Source organism: Eumetopias jubatus, unplaced genomic scaffold (genome assembly GCF_037043125.1).
Source record: "Eumetopias jubatus isolate StellerSeaLion01/CBP00866 unplaced genomic scaffold, mEumJub1_p1.0 scaffold_10, whole genome shotgun sequence".
Lineage (NCBI taxonomy): Eukaryota > Metazoa > Chordata > Mammalia > Carnivora > Otariidae > Eumetopias > Eumetopias jubatus.
The window spans coordinates 61,541,310-61,557,214 of NW_028274816.1; the positions used below are offsets into that span (position 1 = coordinate 61,541,310).

A 15,905-nucleotide genomic window follows, 5' to 3' on the forward strand; every position below is an offset into this window, starting at 1 on the left:
TATCTGCTCACTGGTATTTTTCAGAGTCCTGCTGGTGTGGTGGTGGGACAACACTACTCCAAAACATCACCCTGCCCAGACACGACCCAGGCCACAAAGCTGTTGATGACCACCGAAGAGAGGCATCATTGTGACAGGGTAGGTATGTAGGTGTCTGCATGGAACCCCCATCTTTGTCCTCTGAACCTACCACTTACTCAACAGTGGATTGCAAACTTATGGCTGAGTGGAAAGGACCATACCCAGCTCATCGTGGATAGTTCCTGTTGCATACATGCTCATGTCTCTTGTCATTAGGTTTCTGTTGGGACCAGTGGCACATAGGCAGCTTTTTAAATGGTACCTAGCTCTCTTGCACAGGTGATGTGATGACATGAGCCCAAAGCCCATTGAGGCTCAGCAGAGGGGTCACACAGCATCCCAGCACACATGCCTACTCCTAGCAGCATGATTTGGTAGGTCATGGCCATAGTCGTAGCATCTGGATGGATAGAAAAAAGTTGTGCTTGGGGTGCCTGGATGGCTCAGTCAGTTAAGCAGCTAACTCTTGATTTCAGCTCAGGTCATGATCTCAGGGTTGTAAGATCAAGTGCCGCGTCAGGCTCTGTACTTAGTGTGGAGTCTGTTTAGGACTCTCTCTCCCTCTCCCTCTGAACTTCCCCTCACTATCTCTCTCTCAACAAAACAAAACAAAACAAAAAAGTTATGCTTACATGATATTGTAGTCTATTAACTGTGCAATACCATTATATCTAAAAAGACAATGTACACACCTTAATTTAAAAAATACTTTATTGCTAACAAATGCTAATCATCATCTGAGCTTTCAGCAAGTCATAATCTTTCTGCTTCTGGACGGTCTTGCCTCCATGTTGGTGGCTGCTGAGTGGTCAGGGTGGTGGGTGCTGAAGATACAGGGACTGGGGACTGGGGCAACTTCTTAAAATAAGACAACGGTGAAGTTTGCCGCATCGATTGACTCTTCCTGTCACAACTTCTCTGTGGCAGGTGACGCTGTTTGATAGCATTTTACCTAGAGTAAACTGCTTTCTGTAACTGCTTGCAAAATTGGAGTCTCAAACCTTGCCACTGCTTTATCAAGTTTATGTGATATTCTAAATCCTCTGTTGTCATTTCAACAATCTGCACAGCATCTTCACCAGGAGTAGATTGCAACTCAGGAAACCACTCTCTTTGCTCCTTCAGAAGTAGCTCCTCTTCTGTTCAAGTTTGATCATGAGCCTGCAGCAAGTCAGTCCCTTCTTCAGGCTCCACATCTAATCCAGGTTCTCTTGCTATTTCCACCATATCTGTAGTGACTTCCGCCCCTGAAGTCCTGAACCCCTCAAAGTCATCCATGAGGGTTGGAATCCACTTCTTCCAAACGCCTGTTAATGTGGATATTTTGAGCTCTTCCCATGATTTACAAATGTTATTTTTTTTTTTTAAAGTAGGCCCCACAGGCATAGAGCCCAAAGCAGAGCTTGAACTCACCACCCTGACATCAAGACCTGAGCTGAGATCAAGAGCGCTTAACCGACTGAGCCACCCAGGCGCCCCAAATCACAAGTGCTCTTAATGGCATCTAGAATGCTGAATCTCTTCCAGAAGGTTTTCAGTTGACTTTGCCCAGATCCATCAGAGGAATCACTGCCTAAGGCAGCTACAGCCTTACAAAATGTATTTTGTTATGCTAAGACTTGGAAGTTGAAATGACTCCTTGATCCATGGGCTGCAGGATGGATGTTGTGTTACAGGTCCGAACACATTAATCTCGTTGAACATCCCCATCAGAGCTCCTGGGTGACCAGGTGCATTGTCAGTGAGCAGTAGTATTTTGAAAGGATTTTTTTTTTTTTTTCTGAGCAGTAGGTCTCAAGAGTGGCTCAAAATATTCAGTAACCATGTTGTAAAGCAATGTGCTGTCATCCAGGCTTTGCTGTTGCATTTATGGAGCCCAGGCAGAGGAGATTTAGCGTCATTCTCAAGGGCCCTAGGATTCTCAGAATGGTCACTGAGCACGGGCTCCAGCTCGAAGCCAACAGCTGCCTTAGCCCCTAACAGGAGTCAGCCTGTCCTCTGAGGCTTTGAAGCCAGGCATTGACTTCTCTCTACTGATGAGAGTCCTACATGGCATCCTCTGCCAGTAGGAGGCTGTTTTGTCTACACTGGAAATCTGTCTTTAGTGTAGCCACCTTCACGGATTACCTTAGCTAGCTCTGGGTAACTTGCGGCAGCTTCTATATCAGCTTTGGCTGCTTCACCTTGCACTCTCATGGAGATGGCTTCTTTCCTTCCACCTCCTGAACCACCTCGGCTAGCTTCAAACTGGTCTGCAGCCTCCACGCCTCTCTCGGCCTTCACAGAATTGAAGGGAGTCAGGGCCTTGCTCTGGATGAGCTCTTTCACTATCCTTCACAAACTTCTCCTTCGCATTTATAGCTGGGCTCTTTGGCACAACAGACCTAGCCTTGGGCCTGTGTTGGCCTTCGACATGCCTTCCTCCCTAAGCTTAGTCACTTCTAGCTCTTGATTTAGAGTGAGAGACATGCAACTCTTCCTTTCACTTGGACACTTGCAGGCCACTGGAGCGGCATTAACTGGCCTCATCTCAATACCGCTGTGTCTCAGGGAACAGGGAGGCCTGCGGAGAGGGAGAGAGATGGGGAATGGTCGGTATGTGTGAGAACACACACATTTATTGATTAAGTTTGCCATCTTATGTGGGTGTGGTTTGTGGTGCCCCCAAACAATGATGATAGTAACATCAAAGATCACTGATCACAGATTACCATCCCAAATGTAATAATGATGATAAAGCTTGAAATGTTGGGATAATTACCCAAATGTGACCCAGAGACATGAAGTGAGCAAAAGTTGTTTGAAAACCGGCACTGATAGAGTTGCTGGACGCAAGGTTGTCACAAAACTTCTATCTGTAGAAAACCCATAGTATCTGCAGAGCACCCTAAAGTGAGCTGTGCCTGTATTTTCTCCAGCCCCTTCCTGTCTGGAGAAATGCCATTCATACCAACAGCTTCACTTATCAGTGTTAGATAATGTTTAATGAACACTTCGAATGTGCTAGGCTAAGAATTCTGTGTGTATGAACTTACCTAGTTCTCAAAACGTGCCCCAGGAGTCCTCTCAGGGAGGCTGCCCTCCCTCACGACAGCACCACTGTAGATACCCAGAGAGCACTAACACTATGATCAGTCCTGTTTTGCAGAGGCAGATACTGAGGCCCCAAAGAGTGGCTACAGAGCTTGCCTGAGATTACACAATGTGGAAATAAGTGAGAACAGACATGACGGGGCTTCTGGGTGACTCAGCTGGTTAAGCGGCCGACTCTTGATTTCCGCTCAGGTCATGATCTCAGTATCATGGGACAGAGCCCCACATGGGGTTCCATGCTCAGTGTGGAGTCTGTCCTCTCCCTCCTCCAACTTGTGCTCTCTCTGTCTCTCTCTCTAAAATAAATAAATAGAAATAAATCTTTAAAAGAGAGAGAGAGAGAGAACAGACGAGACTATTGTGGCAGAAACTCAAAGGCAGATGGAGGTGGGGGAAAGCCTACAGTAGAAAACACGGAAGGCTGCACTCGAGCCTTGACAAGAGCCTGTGCCCAGGGAAGCTGGGCGAATGGGGGTACCTCAGGCAAGGTCCCCTGAGGTTTCTCAGACAGGGCAGCTGTGATCCAGAGGATTCAGCGGTGGGGCGGGGGGAGGTGCCAAGGTCATGCATGTGGGAATTTGGTCCCCTACCCCCAGACCCTCCCAGCCCATCACCAGGGCAATCCCCTTCCTCTCACAGAGGCTCTCCTCTTGGGCAGCAGCAGCTGAGCTGGAGCTGGGGAGGAGACAGGGTGTTAAGGGGCATAGAGGGGGCGGGTAGTTGGGAGTCTGGGGGTGTGCGAGCAAGAGTTACCTGTCCTGCAGGCCTCTGTCCTTGCGCTCTGGGTCTGCAGCCCCTGCAGGACGTTGGGGATCAGCCTCGCTCTGGGCGGAGGTTACGACCACCCCCATGTGATTCCAGGGAAAGGAGCCCTTCACACATATTGTCTGTGTGTCTTTCCATCTCCCGAGATTGAAAAGAGGAAACACCTTTAGTTGGCACGTGGGTCCCACCTGGGTGTTTTCTTTCTAGACTCTCTGACTTGAGATTCTGCAAGTGTCTTTCCACACCAGCCTTTCCCACCTCTCTGGCTTCCTTCTGGCCGCTGCCCTCAGCCCACCCTCGGTCGGCCCACGGGGCAGCCACCACCCCCTGGGGTCCGTCACCCCCTCCCCTTCTCACCTGGCTTCCTGCCTTTGCCCCGACGCCGGTGTTGGACCAGGAGGAGGCCGAGGAGGCCGAGCAGCAGGACGAAGGCCACCGAGACCCCGATGAGGACGTACAGGTACCAGTGGGGACCTGGGGCAGGAGCCACACCATGAAGGAGCCAGTGATGCCATTTAACTGAGCACCTGCTGTGTGCCAGGCACCTGCTGGGCTCTGTGCATTCACCTCTGACCCTGTCAGTGATCACGCAGCAGGGGATTGCCGCCCATCCCGCCCACACCACAGACAGGAAACTGAGGCACAGAGAGGTCATGCACGTGTCTCAGGTCGCCCAGCATGGGGGCGGCAGGGCTGGGGCTGGAACCAGGGCTGTGGGTTCCCCGTGCTCTCCTCATTCCGTCCCCTGTGGGGACACCAGCTCGAGGCTCTGGGCTCCTCACCTGGGGCACGGCCTGTCCCAGCATCTTCTTCTGGAGCTGAGGGTCCTTCCAGATCCCCTATCACCTGAACGCCCCGGCCATTGCCCTCCCTCCTCTCCTCCTACAATGTCACTGTCACAGTTGCGGAAGGACAGCCCCCCCATAGGTCATGACCTGGGGGCTTCCCCGTGAGTCCTCTCCCACGATCAGAGCCCTGGTCAGAACGGAGGGGAACTCTACTCTAGGCCACGACTCTCTCCTTTACTTGGGGAAACTGAGGCCCACACAGGCGAGGGGCACGTCCAGGCCAACGCCTGCAGAGGACGCTGAACCGAGGGTGTAACTCAGCCCCTGCTCCCCATGGGCCCTCCCACCACTGAGAGCCTCGCTCACCCTCAGAGCCCCTGGAGCCCCGTTGTCCCCCTGGCATGTCTGAGGGACTGGAAGAAAAGCCCCTGGACAGCGGCCCCTGTGACTCACCAGCTGTCGAGCTGGGCCCTGTGGGTGAGGGGCCAGGGTCTGTAGAGGGTCCTGGGGAAAAAGACCAGAGGGGGGCTGGAGCTTCCCCTAGAGACCGTCTCTGCCCACACTCTTCTCCCTCATGTGCCCTGTGGCCCCCAAGGTCCTCCTCCGCCTGGAGAATTCTGGTGATGGGGGCGAAGGACGAGGCAGGGGTGGGAGGGCCCTGTCTCCCCCCTGCACTGTGAGCTGGGGACCCCTCTGCCGACGCTCCCTCGGAGCCCCTCACTCCCGTCCTACACCAGAGCCCTCCTGGGCACAGGGTCCTGAAGACAATGTTGGGACACAGAGGGGACAGGGTCAGGGGCCCCTCACCGTTGACCAGGAGCTCCAGGGGGTCACTGGGCTGTGACAACACGTAGGGGGCGGTGCTCACTGAGCCGTACCACCTGTAGGTCCCCCCGTGGGCTGAGGTCACAGGACTCATGGAGAATTCAGCCTGGTGCTGCCCAGCTCGGTGCTTTGATCTAAGACGCAGCGGGGGATCGGCCGCCCCGTCCTTGGACAGAAGGAAAGTGTCCAGAGAGCTCCATAACTGACACAGCAGGGTCACATTCTCTCCTGAGGTCACCGTGGGTCCTGGCTGCACTGAGAGGGAGGGTTTGTAGGGGAGCTGTCCTAGAGAGAGGAAGGGCGGGTGAGGGGCTGTCCAGCCCTCGTTCTGAACTGAGTCTGTCTGTGTCCTCTGGGTCTCTCCCTTCTCTGTCTCTTTCTGTCTCTCTCCCTCCCTGGGGACCCCACACCTCTGGTCCACCACCACCACCTGGGGACCCCTGGCAGGAGCTGTGCAGGGTCTGGGGTCCTGACTGACCTGTGGCATCTCACCTGCGACCAGGATGTCCAGGGGGTCACTGGGGGCCGACCACTCGGAGGAGAGGTTCTGTCCACCATAGCATGTGTACCGGCCGCCATGGGAGGGTCTCACAGGGTCCAGGTCGAAGTTCGCCCCAGAGAGCCCAGCGTGGGGCTGCCGGCCAAGGCGCCGGAGAAGGTCACCTGCTCCCTCCTTGGACAGAGCGAATCTGTCGTAGCCAACATCTGAGCGACACTGGAGGGTCAGGCTCTGTCCAGAGGTCACGACAGGGCCCTGCTGGCTCAGGAGGGAGGGCTTGCCCGACACACCTGGGAGAGACCAGCCGTGGATTGCAGGGGCTGATTATTCTCCCCAAACCTCCCTTCTCCCGTCCTGACCCCCGGGCCTCATGGTCCATCACCCTCAGTGTCTCTGACCTGTGAGCCCCTGTTGTCCCCCATTCCACCCTCTCGTCTGGGGCTCCCCTGGGAGCAGAGCCCCCATAACCTGTCTGGTGCCTCAAAACATGGATGGGGCCACAATCAGACTCCCTCACCAGAGACCACCAGCTCCAGGGGGTCACTGGGGAGTGACCAAAACTGGGGGGTGTTGCTGTAACAACCATAGCATCTGAACGTCCACCTGAGGCTGGGGGTCACAGGGCCCACAGGGAACGGGGCCCGGGACCCCCCACTGGGGGCTGGCTTGGAGTCCCGGGTCCAGGAGGTCTGGCGTTCTCCTTCCTTCATCAAAATGAACCTGTCGAATCCCACCCACGAGCCACACTGGAGGGTCACGTTCCCTCCTGAGGTCACAACAGGGCTGGGCGTGGCTATGAGTCTGGGTTTGTCGTGCAATCCTAGGGGAGGAGAAGGGGACGGTGTTAAATGGGGCTCAGATCCCCCACATCATCCCTAGGGCTGGGCTGTGACAGGGAGACACCTGAGAGCAGACCCCCTTCCTGAGGGCAGAGCCTGGGGCTGGCACCCTGAGTGGGCTCGCACCTGTCACCACCAGCTCCAGGGGGTCACTGAGCTCTGACCAGCCAGTGGGACTGCGATAGGAGCAGAGATATCGTCCTGGTAAATCATCTGTCATGTATCCCATGGAGAACTTGGCCTTGTCCCCGGGCTCCAGTGGCTTCCATCTGTCCCAGGTCCCTGAGTTTCCCTCTTTATGTAGGCGGTACTCCTGGGCCTCCAGGCTCCCCTGACACCAGATGGTCACAGGTGTCCTCCAGGGGATCACAGAGCCTGGCTCAGCCCAGATGGTGGGTTTGGGGAGGGTCCCTGGAAGGAAACAGAGGCTGGGACACAAGACCTCCCCACCCCCAGGTCCCAGCTCTGCCCCCAACCCCCAGACGTCCCCCTCCGTCAGCCCAGAACTGCTGCTCTCCATCCCCTCTGCCTGGTGGGTGACCCCCAGTGAGGAGGTGGGACTGAGACCCCTGGGGACAGACTCACCTGCCTGCACTCGGGTCCTGGGGCCCACACTCAGCCCTGGAAGAGAGTTCGTGTGAGAGGTTTGCCCCGAATCCTGAGCAGAACCCCTCCTCCCATGAGCCTCCTGAGTCTGGGGTCTCGACAACCCAGGGCCTGGCTGTGGGGCGGGTCCCTCCCAGAAGAGGGCGTCCCCTCCCCTCCTCAGATCTCACCGAGACAGAGCAGGGCCGTGAGGGCGGGGGTCATGGCGTCTCCCGTCTCTGGCTCTAGCAGTGCATAGGGAGGGACCTCGGTGCCCACAGGACGGGCAGACACACAGGGTGTGGTCATGCGGAGGCTGTTCCTGTCCGTCACTGGGTTGTCACGTCAGCAGCCCCACAGGAAGGGGAACAGCCCCTCCCCAGGACCTAGCCTGGCTCTGGTGTCCATGATGGTGCAGCAAGTGGACCCCGAGGCTTCCTGATATGCCCCATCCAGGTGAGGAGACCAGGGCATGTCCTTCCCTCCAGAGCCTCCCCCACGGGGTCTCCATCCTCAGCACATCCCTGGGGTCCTCACTGTGGACGGAGTCCCCAGAGCCCAGAGATGCTGCAGGGGACATGGGTTCCTGCTGTACTGGGGAGCTCATGTCAGCAGAGACACTTGTGTGACATTTCTGCTTGGCTCAGGTCGAGGTCACGGTGGCAATGAGCCCTGAGGAGAAATACAGGCAAATGAGGAAGGAAACACAAGGCTTCTCATGGTCCTGCAGTGTAGGTTCTCTTTCTATCACAACCTCCATGAACTTCCCTATTTTGCTCTGGCATTGTCCACCTCCCCCTTCTTGGGAATATCGCTGCAAGTCCCTCCTGGCTCCTCGGTGCCCCTTGTTCCTGGGACACAGTCGTTCTCCCCACTCTGGGGGGTCCTGTGTGCAAGCGTCAGGGGATATTTATTTGGGCTAGAGCTCTGATTTTGTTTGTTTTTTTTTAAAGATTTATTTATTTATTTTGAGAGAGTGAGAATGAGAGAGAGAGAGTACATGAGGTGGGGGAGGGTCGGAGGGAGAAGCATCGTGAGGAGGGAGCCCGATGCGGGAGTCGATCCCGGGACTCCAGGATCATGACCTGAGCCGAAGGCAGTTGCTTAACCAACTGAGCCACCCAGGCGCCCTAGAGCTCTGATTTTGAAGGAAAGTGGATCTTCATTGAACTATTCCTGGCTCATCCTCTGCCAGCATGACCTTGGGAGGTAATGTCCTTGCTCTGAGCCTCAGTTCCCATCTGCTGCATGTCGTCCTGAACTCACCCCCCGAGTGATTGTGGGGATTGGGTGTCGAGGTCACGGGAGGGATGGGGAGCTGTGAGTTTCCAGACCAGCGAGGATGAGCATGGGCTGAGGGTCCTGTTGCGCTGACGGTGTCCTGGGGCCCGACTGTGCAGTCAGGTGGCTGGTTCGTGTGCCCACCGGAAACCTTGTCTGCTCAGAATACCAGGACTGCCACTCACAGTACGTCTGAAATATGCAGCCACAGACACACGCAAGGAAACGGGAAATGAAATTTCCAGATGCAGGTGGAACCCCAGCAGGGAACAGAGAACTAAGCTGAGTCTCCACTGGTGCCTGGGACCTCGGAGGGCTCATCGGGAGGACGTTTCCACCAGTGTGGACACAGAGGGCTTCCCCACGGTCCTCTCATTGCAGAGGGGTCAGGGCTCCAAGAGAAGGTCGGGCTGCATCCTCAGGAGAGACAAGAAGGGCTTAGGGGTTGGGTCCCTTAACCACCAGATGTAGCTGCCTCTCCCAGGACTGGAGTCATACACTCACACAAGGAAATGAAAAGGGTTTCCCTGCAACTTGCTGTAGAGAGAGAATGGGAGAGAAGGCATTTGCAGAACTGCATGTTTTCAGGTAGTCGACTATTTTCACTCTCAGCGAGCAGATGCCAAGTGTATTAGTTCAGTTAGAACAGGAACCCAGGGGGCACCTGTGTGTCTCAGTCCCTAAGGTTCTGACTCTCGATTTCGATTTCGGCTCAGGTCATGATCTCAGGGGTCGTGGGATCGAGCTCTGGGTCAAGCCTGACATCAAGCTCTGTGCGTAGCCCGGAGTCTGTTTGTCCCTCTCTCTCAGCTCCTGCCCCACTCTCTTTCTCTCTCATATACATAAATAAAATCTTAAAATAAAAGAAAAAAGAACAAAAAGGAACCCAGGTGTGAACAGGAACCCAGGATCGAGAAGGTGATGTGCAGCATGAAGGACAAATGGCAAAAATGTAAGTGTTGGAACATATCAGAGACAGACACAGCACATATACACACTTATATAGGAACAGTCACAGTCCAGGTGACCTGTGACTAGAATCTAGTCCTACCTCAAGGGAGACGGTAATGCACACCCGTTCAGAAAAATGTAAACACACACATTAAATCGGTGTGCAATGATCTAAAACGAAAAATGACATGACTTCCAAAGTGCTTGGTGTAATTAAATGAAACAATATTGTTTCCACCTTATTGAGGTATAAATGACAAACAGAAATTGGACATATTTCAGGTACATAACTGGATGTTTTGATATATGTATGTTTGTGGAGTGATCACCACAGTCAAGCTAATTAATGTACCCAGCACCTCATGCAGGGAGCATTTGTGTATGTGTGTGTGTATGTGTGTGTGCATGTTTGCGTGTGGTAGGAACACTGAAGACCTACCCTCTAAGCCAATTTGCAGCATACGATAGGTTCCAGTCAGCTCCAGTCACATTGCTGTGCAGTAGATCTCCAGAACTTACTCGTCTGCATGACTGAGACTTGATACCCCTTGACCAACATCTCCCCATGCCCCCCTTTGCCCGGCCCCGGAAACTAATACTCCACTGGGTGTCTAGGAGTTTGCTGTTTGGGATTTCACACATCAGTGAGATCGCCCTGTACTTGCCCTGCTGTGTCTTGCGTATGTCACTTCCCGTAAACGTCCTCCGGGTTCACCCAGGTTGTCGCAAATGACAGGATTTCCTTTTTCAAGGTGGAGTAGTACTCCTTTCAGATAAATACCCTATTTTCTTTATCCATTCATCTGGAGACAGACATTTAGGTTGTTCTCATATCTTGGCTGTTGTGGTTAATGTTGCAATGAACATGGGGGGGTGCAGATGTCTCTTTGAGATCCCGATTTCATCTACTGTGGACATAGACTCAGGAGTGGGATTGCTGGATCCTGTGGATCCCAGGGTTGCTTTCTTTCTAACTGTTTAAGGAAACTCCATTCTGATCTTCCACAGTGGCTGCCCCAATTTACATCCCCAGCAGTCGTGCACAAAGGGTCCATTTTCTCCACACTGTTGCCAAGGCTTGTTACACCTTGTTGTTTGGAGAAGAGCTCTTGTATCAGGTGGGAGCTGGTGTCTCACTGAGGTTTTGATTTGTATTTCCCTGAAGCTGAGTGATGCTGAGCACCATTTCATACACATACCAGCCCTCTGGATGTCTTCTTCTGAGAAATGCCTGTTCAGGTCCTCTGCCCATTTTCATTTGGGTTATTCTTAGTATGAGCAGTCTTATTGCACTGAGTTGTGTGAGCTTCTTATAGATTTGAAAAGTATCCCCTATGAGATGCGTGGTTTGCAAGGATTTTCTCCCATTCTGTAAGTTGCCTTTTCACCCTGTTGATGATTCCTTGGCCAAGCAGAAGGTGTTCGGTTTGACACTCCCACTTGTCTACTTTTGCCTTTGTTGCCCATGTTTTTGGGATCATATTCAAAAAATCATTGCCCACATTGATGTCAAGAAGCTTTCCCCGTATGTCTTCTTTCAGTAGTTTTACGGTCTCAGGTCTTACGTTTCCGTCTTCAGTCCACGTGCGTTGATTTTTGTGATATGGTGTGAGGTAAGGGTCCAATCTCAATCTTCTGCATGTGGACGTTTCGTTTTCCCAACACCATTTATCGAAGAGACTGTCCTTTGTCGTTTGTGTTCCTGGCCCCTGGTGGAAGATGAGTTCACCGAGGTTCTTTGAGAAAATTATTTTGGAATTGTCGTCTCCATTGTTTTCACGGTCAGCTAATGCAGATGTGACTTTTCCTTTGGTAGTGTTGTATTTCCCTGATTGTTGGTGTTTCTTGTAGCTTTGCTTTGGTGTCTTCACAGAAGAGGAAATGGCCACCTCTTCCAGGGTTTATGGAATATTTAAGCAAAGGACTGTCGTAGTCAGAAAGTTCTATGAAGGTCATACTAGCTGTTATCCTACATGGAAAGGAGACTTTAAATGAAATTAAGTAAGTCATCAATTAAAATAAACACAATACGTGCCCTCCTTAATACCCATCATTGGGCTAACCCATCCCCCCACCCTCCCACCCCTCTACAACCCTCACTTTGTTTCTAGGAGTCCATGGTCTCTCACGATTCGTCTCCCCCTCCGATTTCCCTTTTCTTTTTCCTTTCCTTCCCCTAATGTCCTCCGTGCTATTCCTGATGTTCCAGAAATAAGTGAAACCGTATGATCATTGACTTTCTCTGCTTGACTTATTTCACTGAGCATCATCTCCTCCAGTCCCATGCATGTGGATGTAAAAGTTGGGTATTCATCCTTCCTGATGGCTGAGTAATATTCCATTGCATACATGGACCACATCTTCTTCATCCATTCGTCTGTTGAAGGGCATCTCGGCTATTTCCACATTTTGGCTATTGCGGACATTGCTGCTATGAACATTGGGGTGCATGTGCTCCTTTATTTCACTATTTCTGTATCTTTGGGGTAAATAACCAGGAGTGCAATTGCTGGGTCCTAGGGTCGCTCTATTTTTTATTTTTTTGAGGAACCTCCACACTGTTTTCTGAAGTGGCCGTACCAACTTGCATTCCCATCAACAGTGTAAGAGGGTTCCTTTTTCTCCACAACCTCTCCAACATTTGTTGTTTCTTGCCTTGCCAATTTTTGCCATTCTAACTGGTGTAAGGTGGTATTTCAATGTGGTTTTGATTCGAATTTCCCTGATGGCTAATGATGATGAGCATTTTTTCATGTATCTGTTAGCCATTTGTATGTCTTCTTTGGAGAAGTGTCTGTTCATGTCTTCTGCCCACTTTTTGACTTGATTATTTGTTTTTTTTTTTTGGTGTTGAGTTTGAGAACTCCATCAAAAACTGAAGATGTACTGTATGGTGACTGACATAATTTAAATAAAATAAAATGAACACAATAATTGAAGGCAAACCTTGAGTGTCAGCTGGTCTTCCACGTGATATATATGGATTGATCACATGAAGTTCACACCCCCCTCCTGACTCATAAACATGCTTCCACAGGAGAGCAGGGATGCAGACATTACCGTTGCCTCTACTTTCACAGGAGCTGGAGAGGAAGAGTTTCCAGAGCGCTGATCTGGGAAATTGGGGAAGGGTCTACGGGCCCAGCATGATTGTGTGAGTGTGTGTGCACGTGCATGTGCGGGACTGTGGGTGTGTCACAGGAAACTGCCCCAGTCTGGGTGGAGGGAGGCAGAATGGCAGCTGGGGTGGGAGCGACACATCTGGACTCGCCGGGAACAGCCCTGGGTTCAGCTGGAAGAGCAAGCAGTTGACCCCGGGGATGGCGAGGACCAGGGGTGGACTCTGGGAAGGGAAGGGGCAGATGCTGAAGGGAAGTTGCAGAGATGGGTGTGTGCGGGGTGACCTGGAAAAGCAGGTGGCCCTGGAGCACAGATCCCCGGGAAGGTGGTGAATGTGGCTGCGCGGACCAGCTGTGTCCAGGTGTGGGCTGCAGGGTAGGCTGTGGGGTGGACAGGACAGGGGTGAGGGACGCTGAGTGGTTTCTGCTGGCTGGTTGGCTGTGAGGTGTAAGAGACAGGGGTGGAGGGCAAGCTTCTCTCCTCTTCAGCCAGGCTGCCTGCCTGGAGACCCCAACAGCATCCTCCTCAGAGAAGCAGTGAACAAGGGGTGTGGGAGGGAGTGGGCTGAGGTTGTGCAGTATTCCTCTGCCCCCACGGGGAGGATGGTGGGATCCTCTTCCTGGCCCTGCTGGGCAGCTTTTCAGTGTCAGAGCAGTTCCCCTGGCTCACCTGCCCCTTCCCACGGGTAGCAGGACCTGTGGCTCCAACATCTCAGGACACACCATCTTGTTCATTCTGCCCCCTCAGAGCAGATGTCGATGCTGGGTATAGCTCTCCACTCAAACCGTAAAGATGCTATGGGGTTCAGAGGAGAGGGGTCCTCCCCAGAGCTCCTGCTTGAGGACAGTGATGCATATGGAAAATGGGCCAGGAGAGCAAGGAGTCTGCAGATCATCTCCCACTCAGAATGGTGGCACCCCAATTTGCATGTAAAGTGTAAGTACAATCAAGAGTGTTGAAGTCTCCTCCTGGTTGTGGAGTTCCCCATTTCTTCCCTATTCAAGAAATTAAACACACACACACACACACACACACACACACACACACACATTTTATTCAAGTAGACTCCTCACCCAACATGGGGCTTGAGCTCAGGACCCCAAGATCAAGACTCACATATGTTACCCTTTGAATCAGCCCCCTAACCCCCTGTCTGTTGAAGCCATTTTTGTCATTTGCGTGGTGGTTTGCACATTGAGAATTGTCATGTTTTCTTACAGAGGAAACCCCTTTATCAGGCACTGTCCCTCTTTTTCTGTGATACGATTGTTTGCTGTGAAATATATCTCATCTGGTATTCATGTGGCTGTTCAAGCTTTCCTGCATCTTCCCCACTGGAGACTTAGTGCTTTCCCTTCCTGTACTGCAGCTTTTGGAAGTGAGTATTTTCAGTGCCCGTCCATGTGGTGGAGCCCAAGTCCCCGCTCTGATGTCCACCTTGTGATATCATCTGATAAGTAAAGTAAACCGGGAGGGGCATTTCCTCAACTGCATGTTGGCAACAAGACGCATCATGGGTGTTCTCCTCCTGGTTTGTGCTTCTCCATCTCGTTGACAGTATTCCAGAAATAGACGTTGGAGTGGTTAGAGATCCACGATGCAGAGCCTAGTCACCCCCAGATTGTCAATCAAAGATAGTGGGCACGCTTTCTGGAAGCTATCGAAGCAGACATCTGAACGAGACTGAGACACGTCAGCAGGATTACCCGGCATCAGCTCACCCCTGATGCATGAGCAACATGTACTTACTATCTTATGCCCACATTTTGGGAATAATGAACTGATGATCAGAGCAGGGGCAAGGTTCAGATGGAAATAAGTCTGGACAGGTTAGCCAGGCTCACTCTACAGAGCCTTGAATGCGTGACTCAGCAGCAAGGACCATCTCGTGAGAAAGAATTGGAGATCCACGGAGGATTTTCCAAAGCAGAGCAGGACAGTCCATCATGGGTGTGAGAACACCCTCTCTGGGGACAGTGTGGCAGACAGTGTGTGGCTCTGCCCTGTGATTTAGATCTTAGGCTTTGGGAAATTATGCTTTCTGTTAGTGTTTTCAGACAAGAGCTGCTGAGAGAAGACCCCAGTTTTCCTTTTAAGGAACATGGTCAAAAATATGGAAGCAAAGGAGTAAGACATGCGATCTTTGTTTAATTTATGAAATATGAAGGGAAAGGGAAGATGAAAGTACATCCTCTGAAAAACGGGAGATGTGAGAGTTCAAACAGCAGACATATAGACAGACAGCTGGATGACAGAATAAGAGTTCCTGCCATCATGCCCCAGATCGTCGAAGTGGACAACCCAAATCAGAGATGACCATGCCCAGTCTCCGTAGTGGCCCCAGGCCCGCACCGATGATCTCCAACTTGGTTCGGCTTACCGGGAATGACAGGTCCTGACTCATTCGAACCAGTTTTTAATTCCTAACCACACAGCCCATGACACTGAAGTGGCTGTTCAGAGAGCCAGCTTCTTTCCTGGGACGTGGCTCATTGTCTGATCAGACTCAGGTGAGTCTCCGCGGGTAGATAGTGATCCTGTTTGAGGCACCTCAGTGCCATCATGTGCGTAGGTGCTGTTTCAGATCCGAGGTGACGTTGGATGATGCTCAGGATAGAGTGTACACTATGGCTGTTCCATCCCACTTCAGCCCCATCTCACTAAGGTGTCTGCAGAATAGGAGCAGGTTACAGAGAGAAACCTGTTCTTTACCAGGAACAACACGTGGACCCCGAGTCGACAGACTAGCATCATGGAGAACACCACCAGTGCTCCAGATGGTGGTTTCCATCCTGAACAAAACCTTCCACGTCACCGTGTTGTTTACCACCTTAGAGATGCCGTGGGATTCTTTCCTTCCTTTATTTATAGGCTTAAACATAACTTCGCCTCCTTAAATAATATATGCTTCTTTTTTGAACTTATGTATAAAATGGAATAACTCTACACACGTGGTTCTTAAAATTTCCCTTCTTTTTTTTTAGTTGAGTTCCAATGTGATTTATGCGATTGCTTGGTATTTTAATTTGTGCTTCATTTGGCCATAAGATATTCCATTACATACACGTAACACAAACA

The 15,905-nt window shown here is 51.8% G+C and overlaps 1 protein-coding gene and 1 long non-coding RNA gene across 26 annotated transcripts; one reads left to right on the plus strand and one right to left on the minus strand.

Annotated features, from left to right (window-relative positions):
• Positions 1 to 774: 774 nt before the first annotated feature.
• LOC114201815 (leukocyte immunoglobulin-like receptor subfamily A member 6) lies at positions 775 to 8,134 on the minus strand. Of its 21 annotated transcripts, none has more exons than XR_015769208.1 (11): positions 7,667 to 8,132; positions 7,017 to 7,511; positions 6,569 to 6,871; positions 6,045 to 6,341; positions 5,535 to 5,837; positions 5,181 to 5,231; positions 4,297 to 4,514; positions 3,928 to 3,970; positions 3,812 to 3,849; positions 3,117 to 3,470; positions 2,530 to 2,644 (listed from the first exon to the last, which is right to left on the minus strand). XR_015769208.1 is itself a non-coding variant. In XM_088027853.1 (11 exons), the coding sequence occupies exons 1-11, from the start codon at positions 7,782 to 7,784 to the stop codon at positions 3,363 to 3,365; spliced, it is 1,800 nt and encodes a 599-aa protein (XP_087883979.1). In that variant the 5' UTR covers positions 7,785 to 8,128; the 3' UTR covers positions 2,538 to 3,362. The 21 variants fall into 21 exon arrangements, 14 of the variants coding, with proteins under 14 accessions (XP_087883982.1, XP_087883973.1, XP_087883976.1 ...); XM_088027853.1 differs by having other exon boundaries at positions 2,538 to 3,470; positions 7,017 to 7,301; positions 7,476 to 7,511; positions 7,667 to 8,128; XR_015769209.1 differs by having other exon boundaries at positions 2,558 to 2,644; positions 3,271 to 3,470; positions 7,667 to 8,133.
• On the plus strand, positions 7,553 to 15,773 carry LOC148163289 (uncharacterized). 5 transcript variants are annotated; one of them, XR_015769238.1, is made up of 4 exons: positions 7,553 to 7,931; positions 8,123 to 9,708; positions 13,575 to 13,763; positions 14,048 to 15,773. It is a non-coding gene; the product is annotated as an uncharacterized LOC148163289 (long non-coding RNA). The 5 variants fall into 5 exon arrangements; XR_015769237.1 differs by having other exon boundaries at positions 7,558 to 9,708; XR_015769240.1 differs by having other exon boundaries at positions 7,558 to 8,684.
• Positions 15,774 to 15,905: the final 132 nt, after the last annotated feature.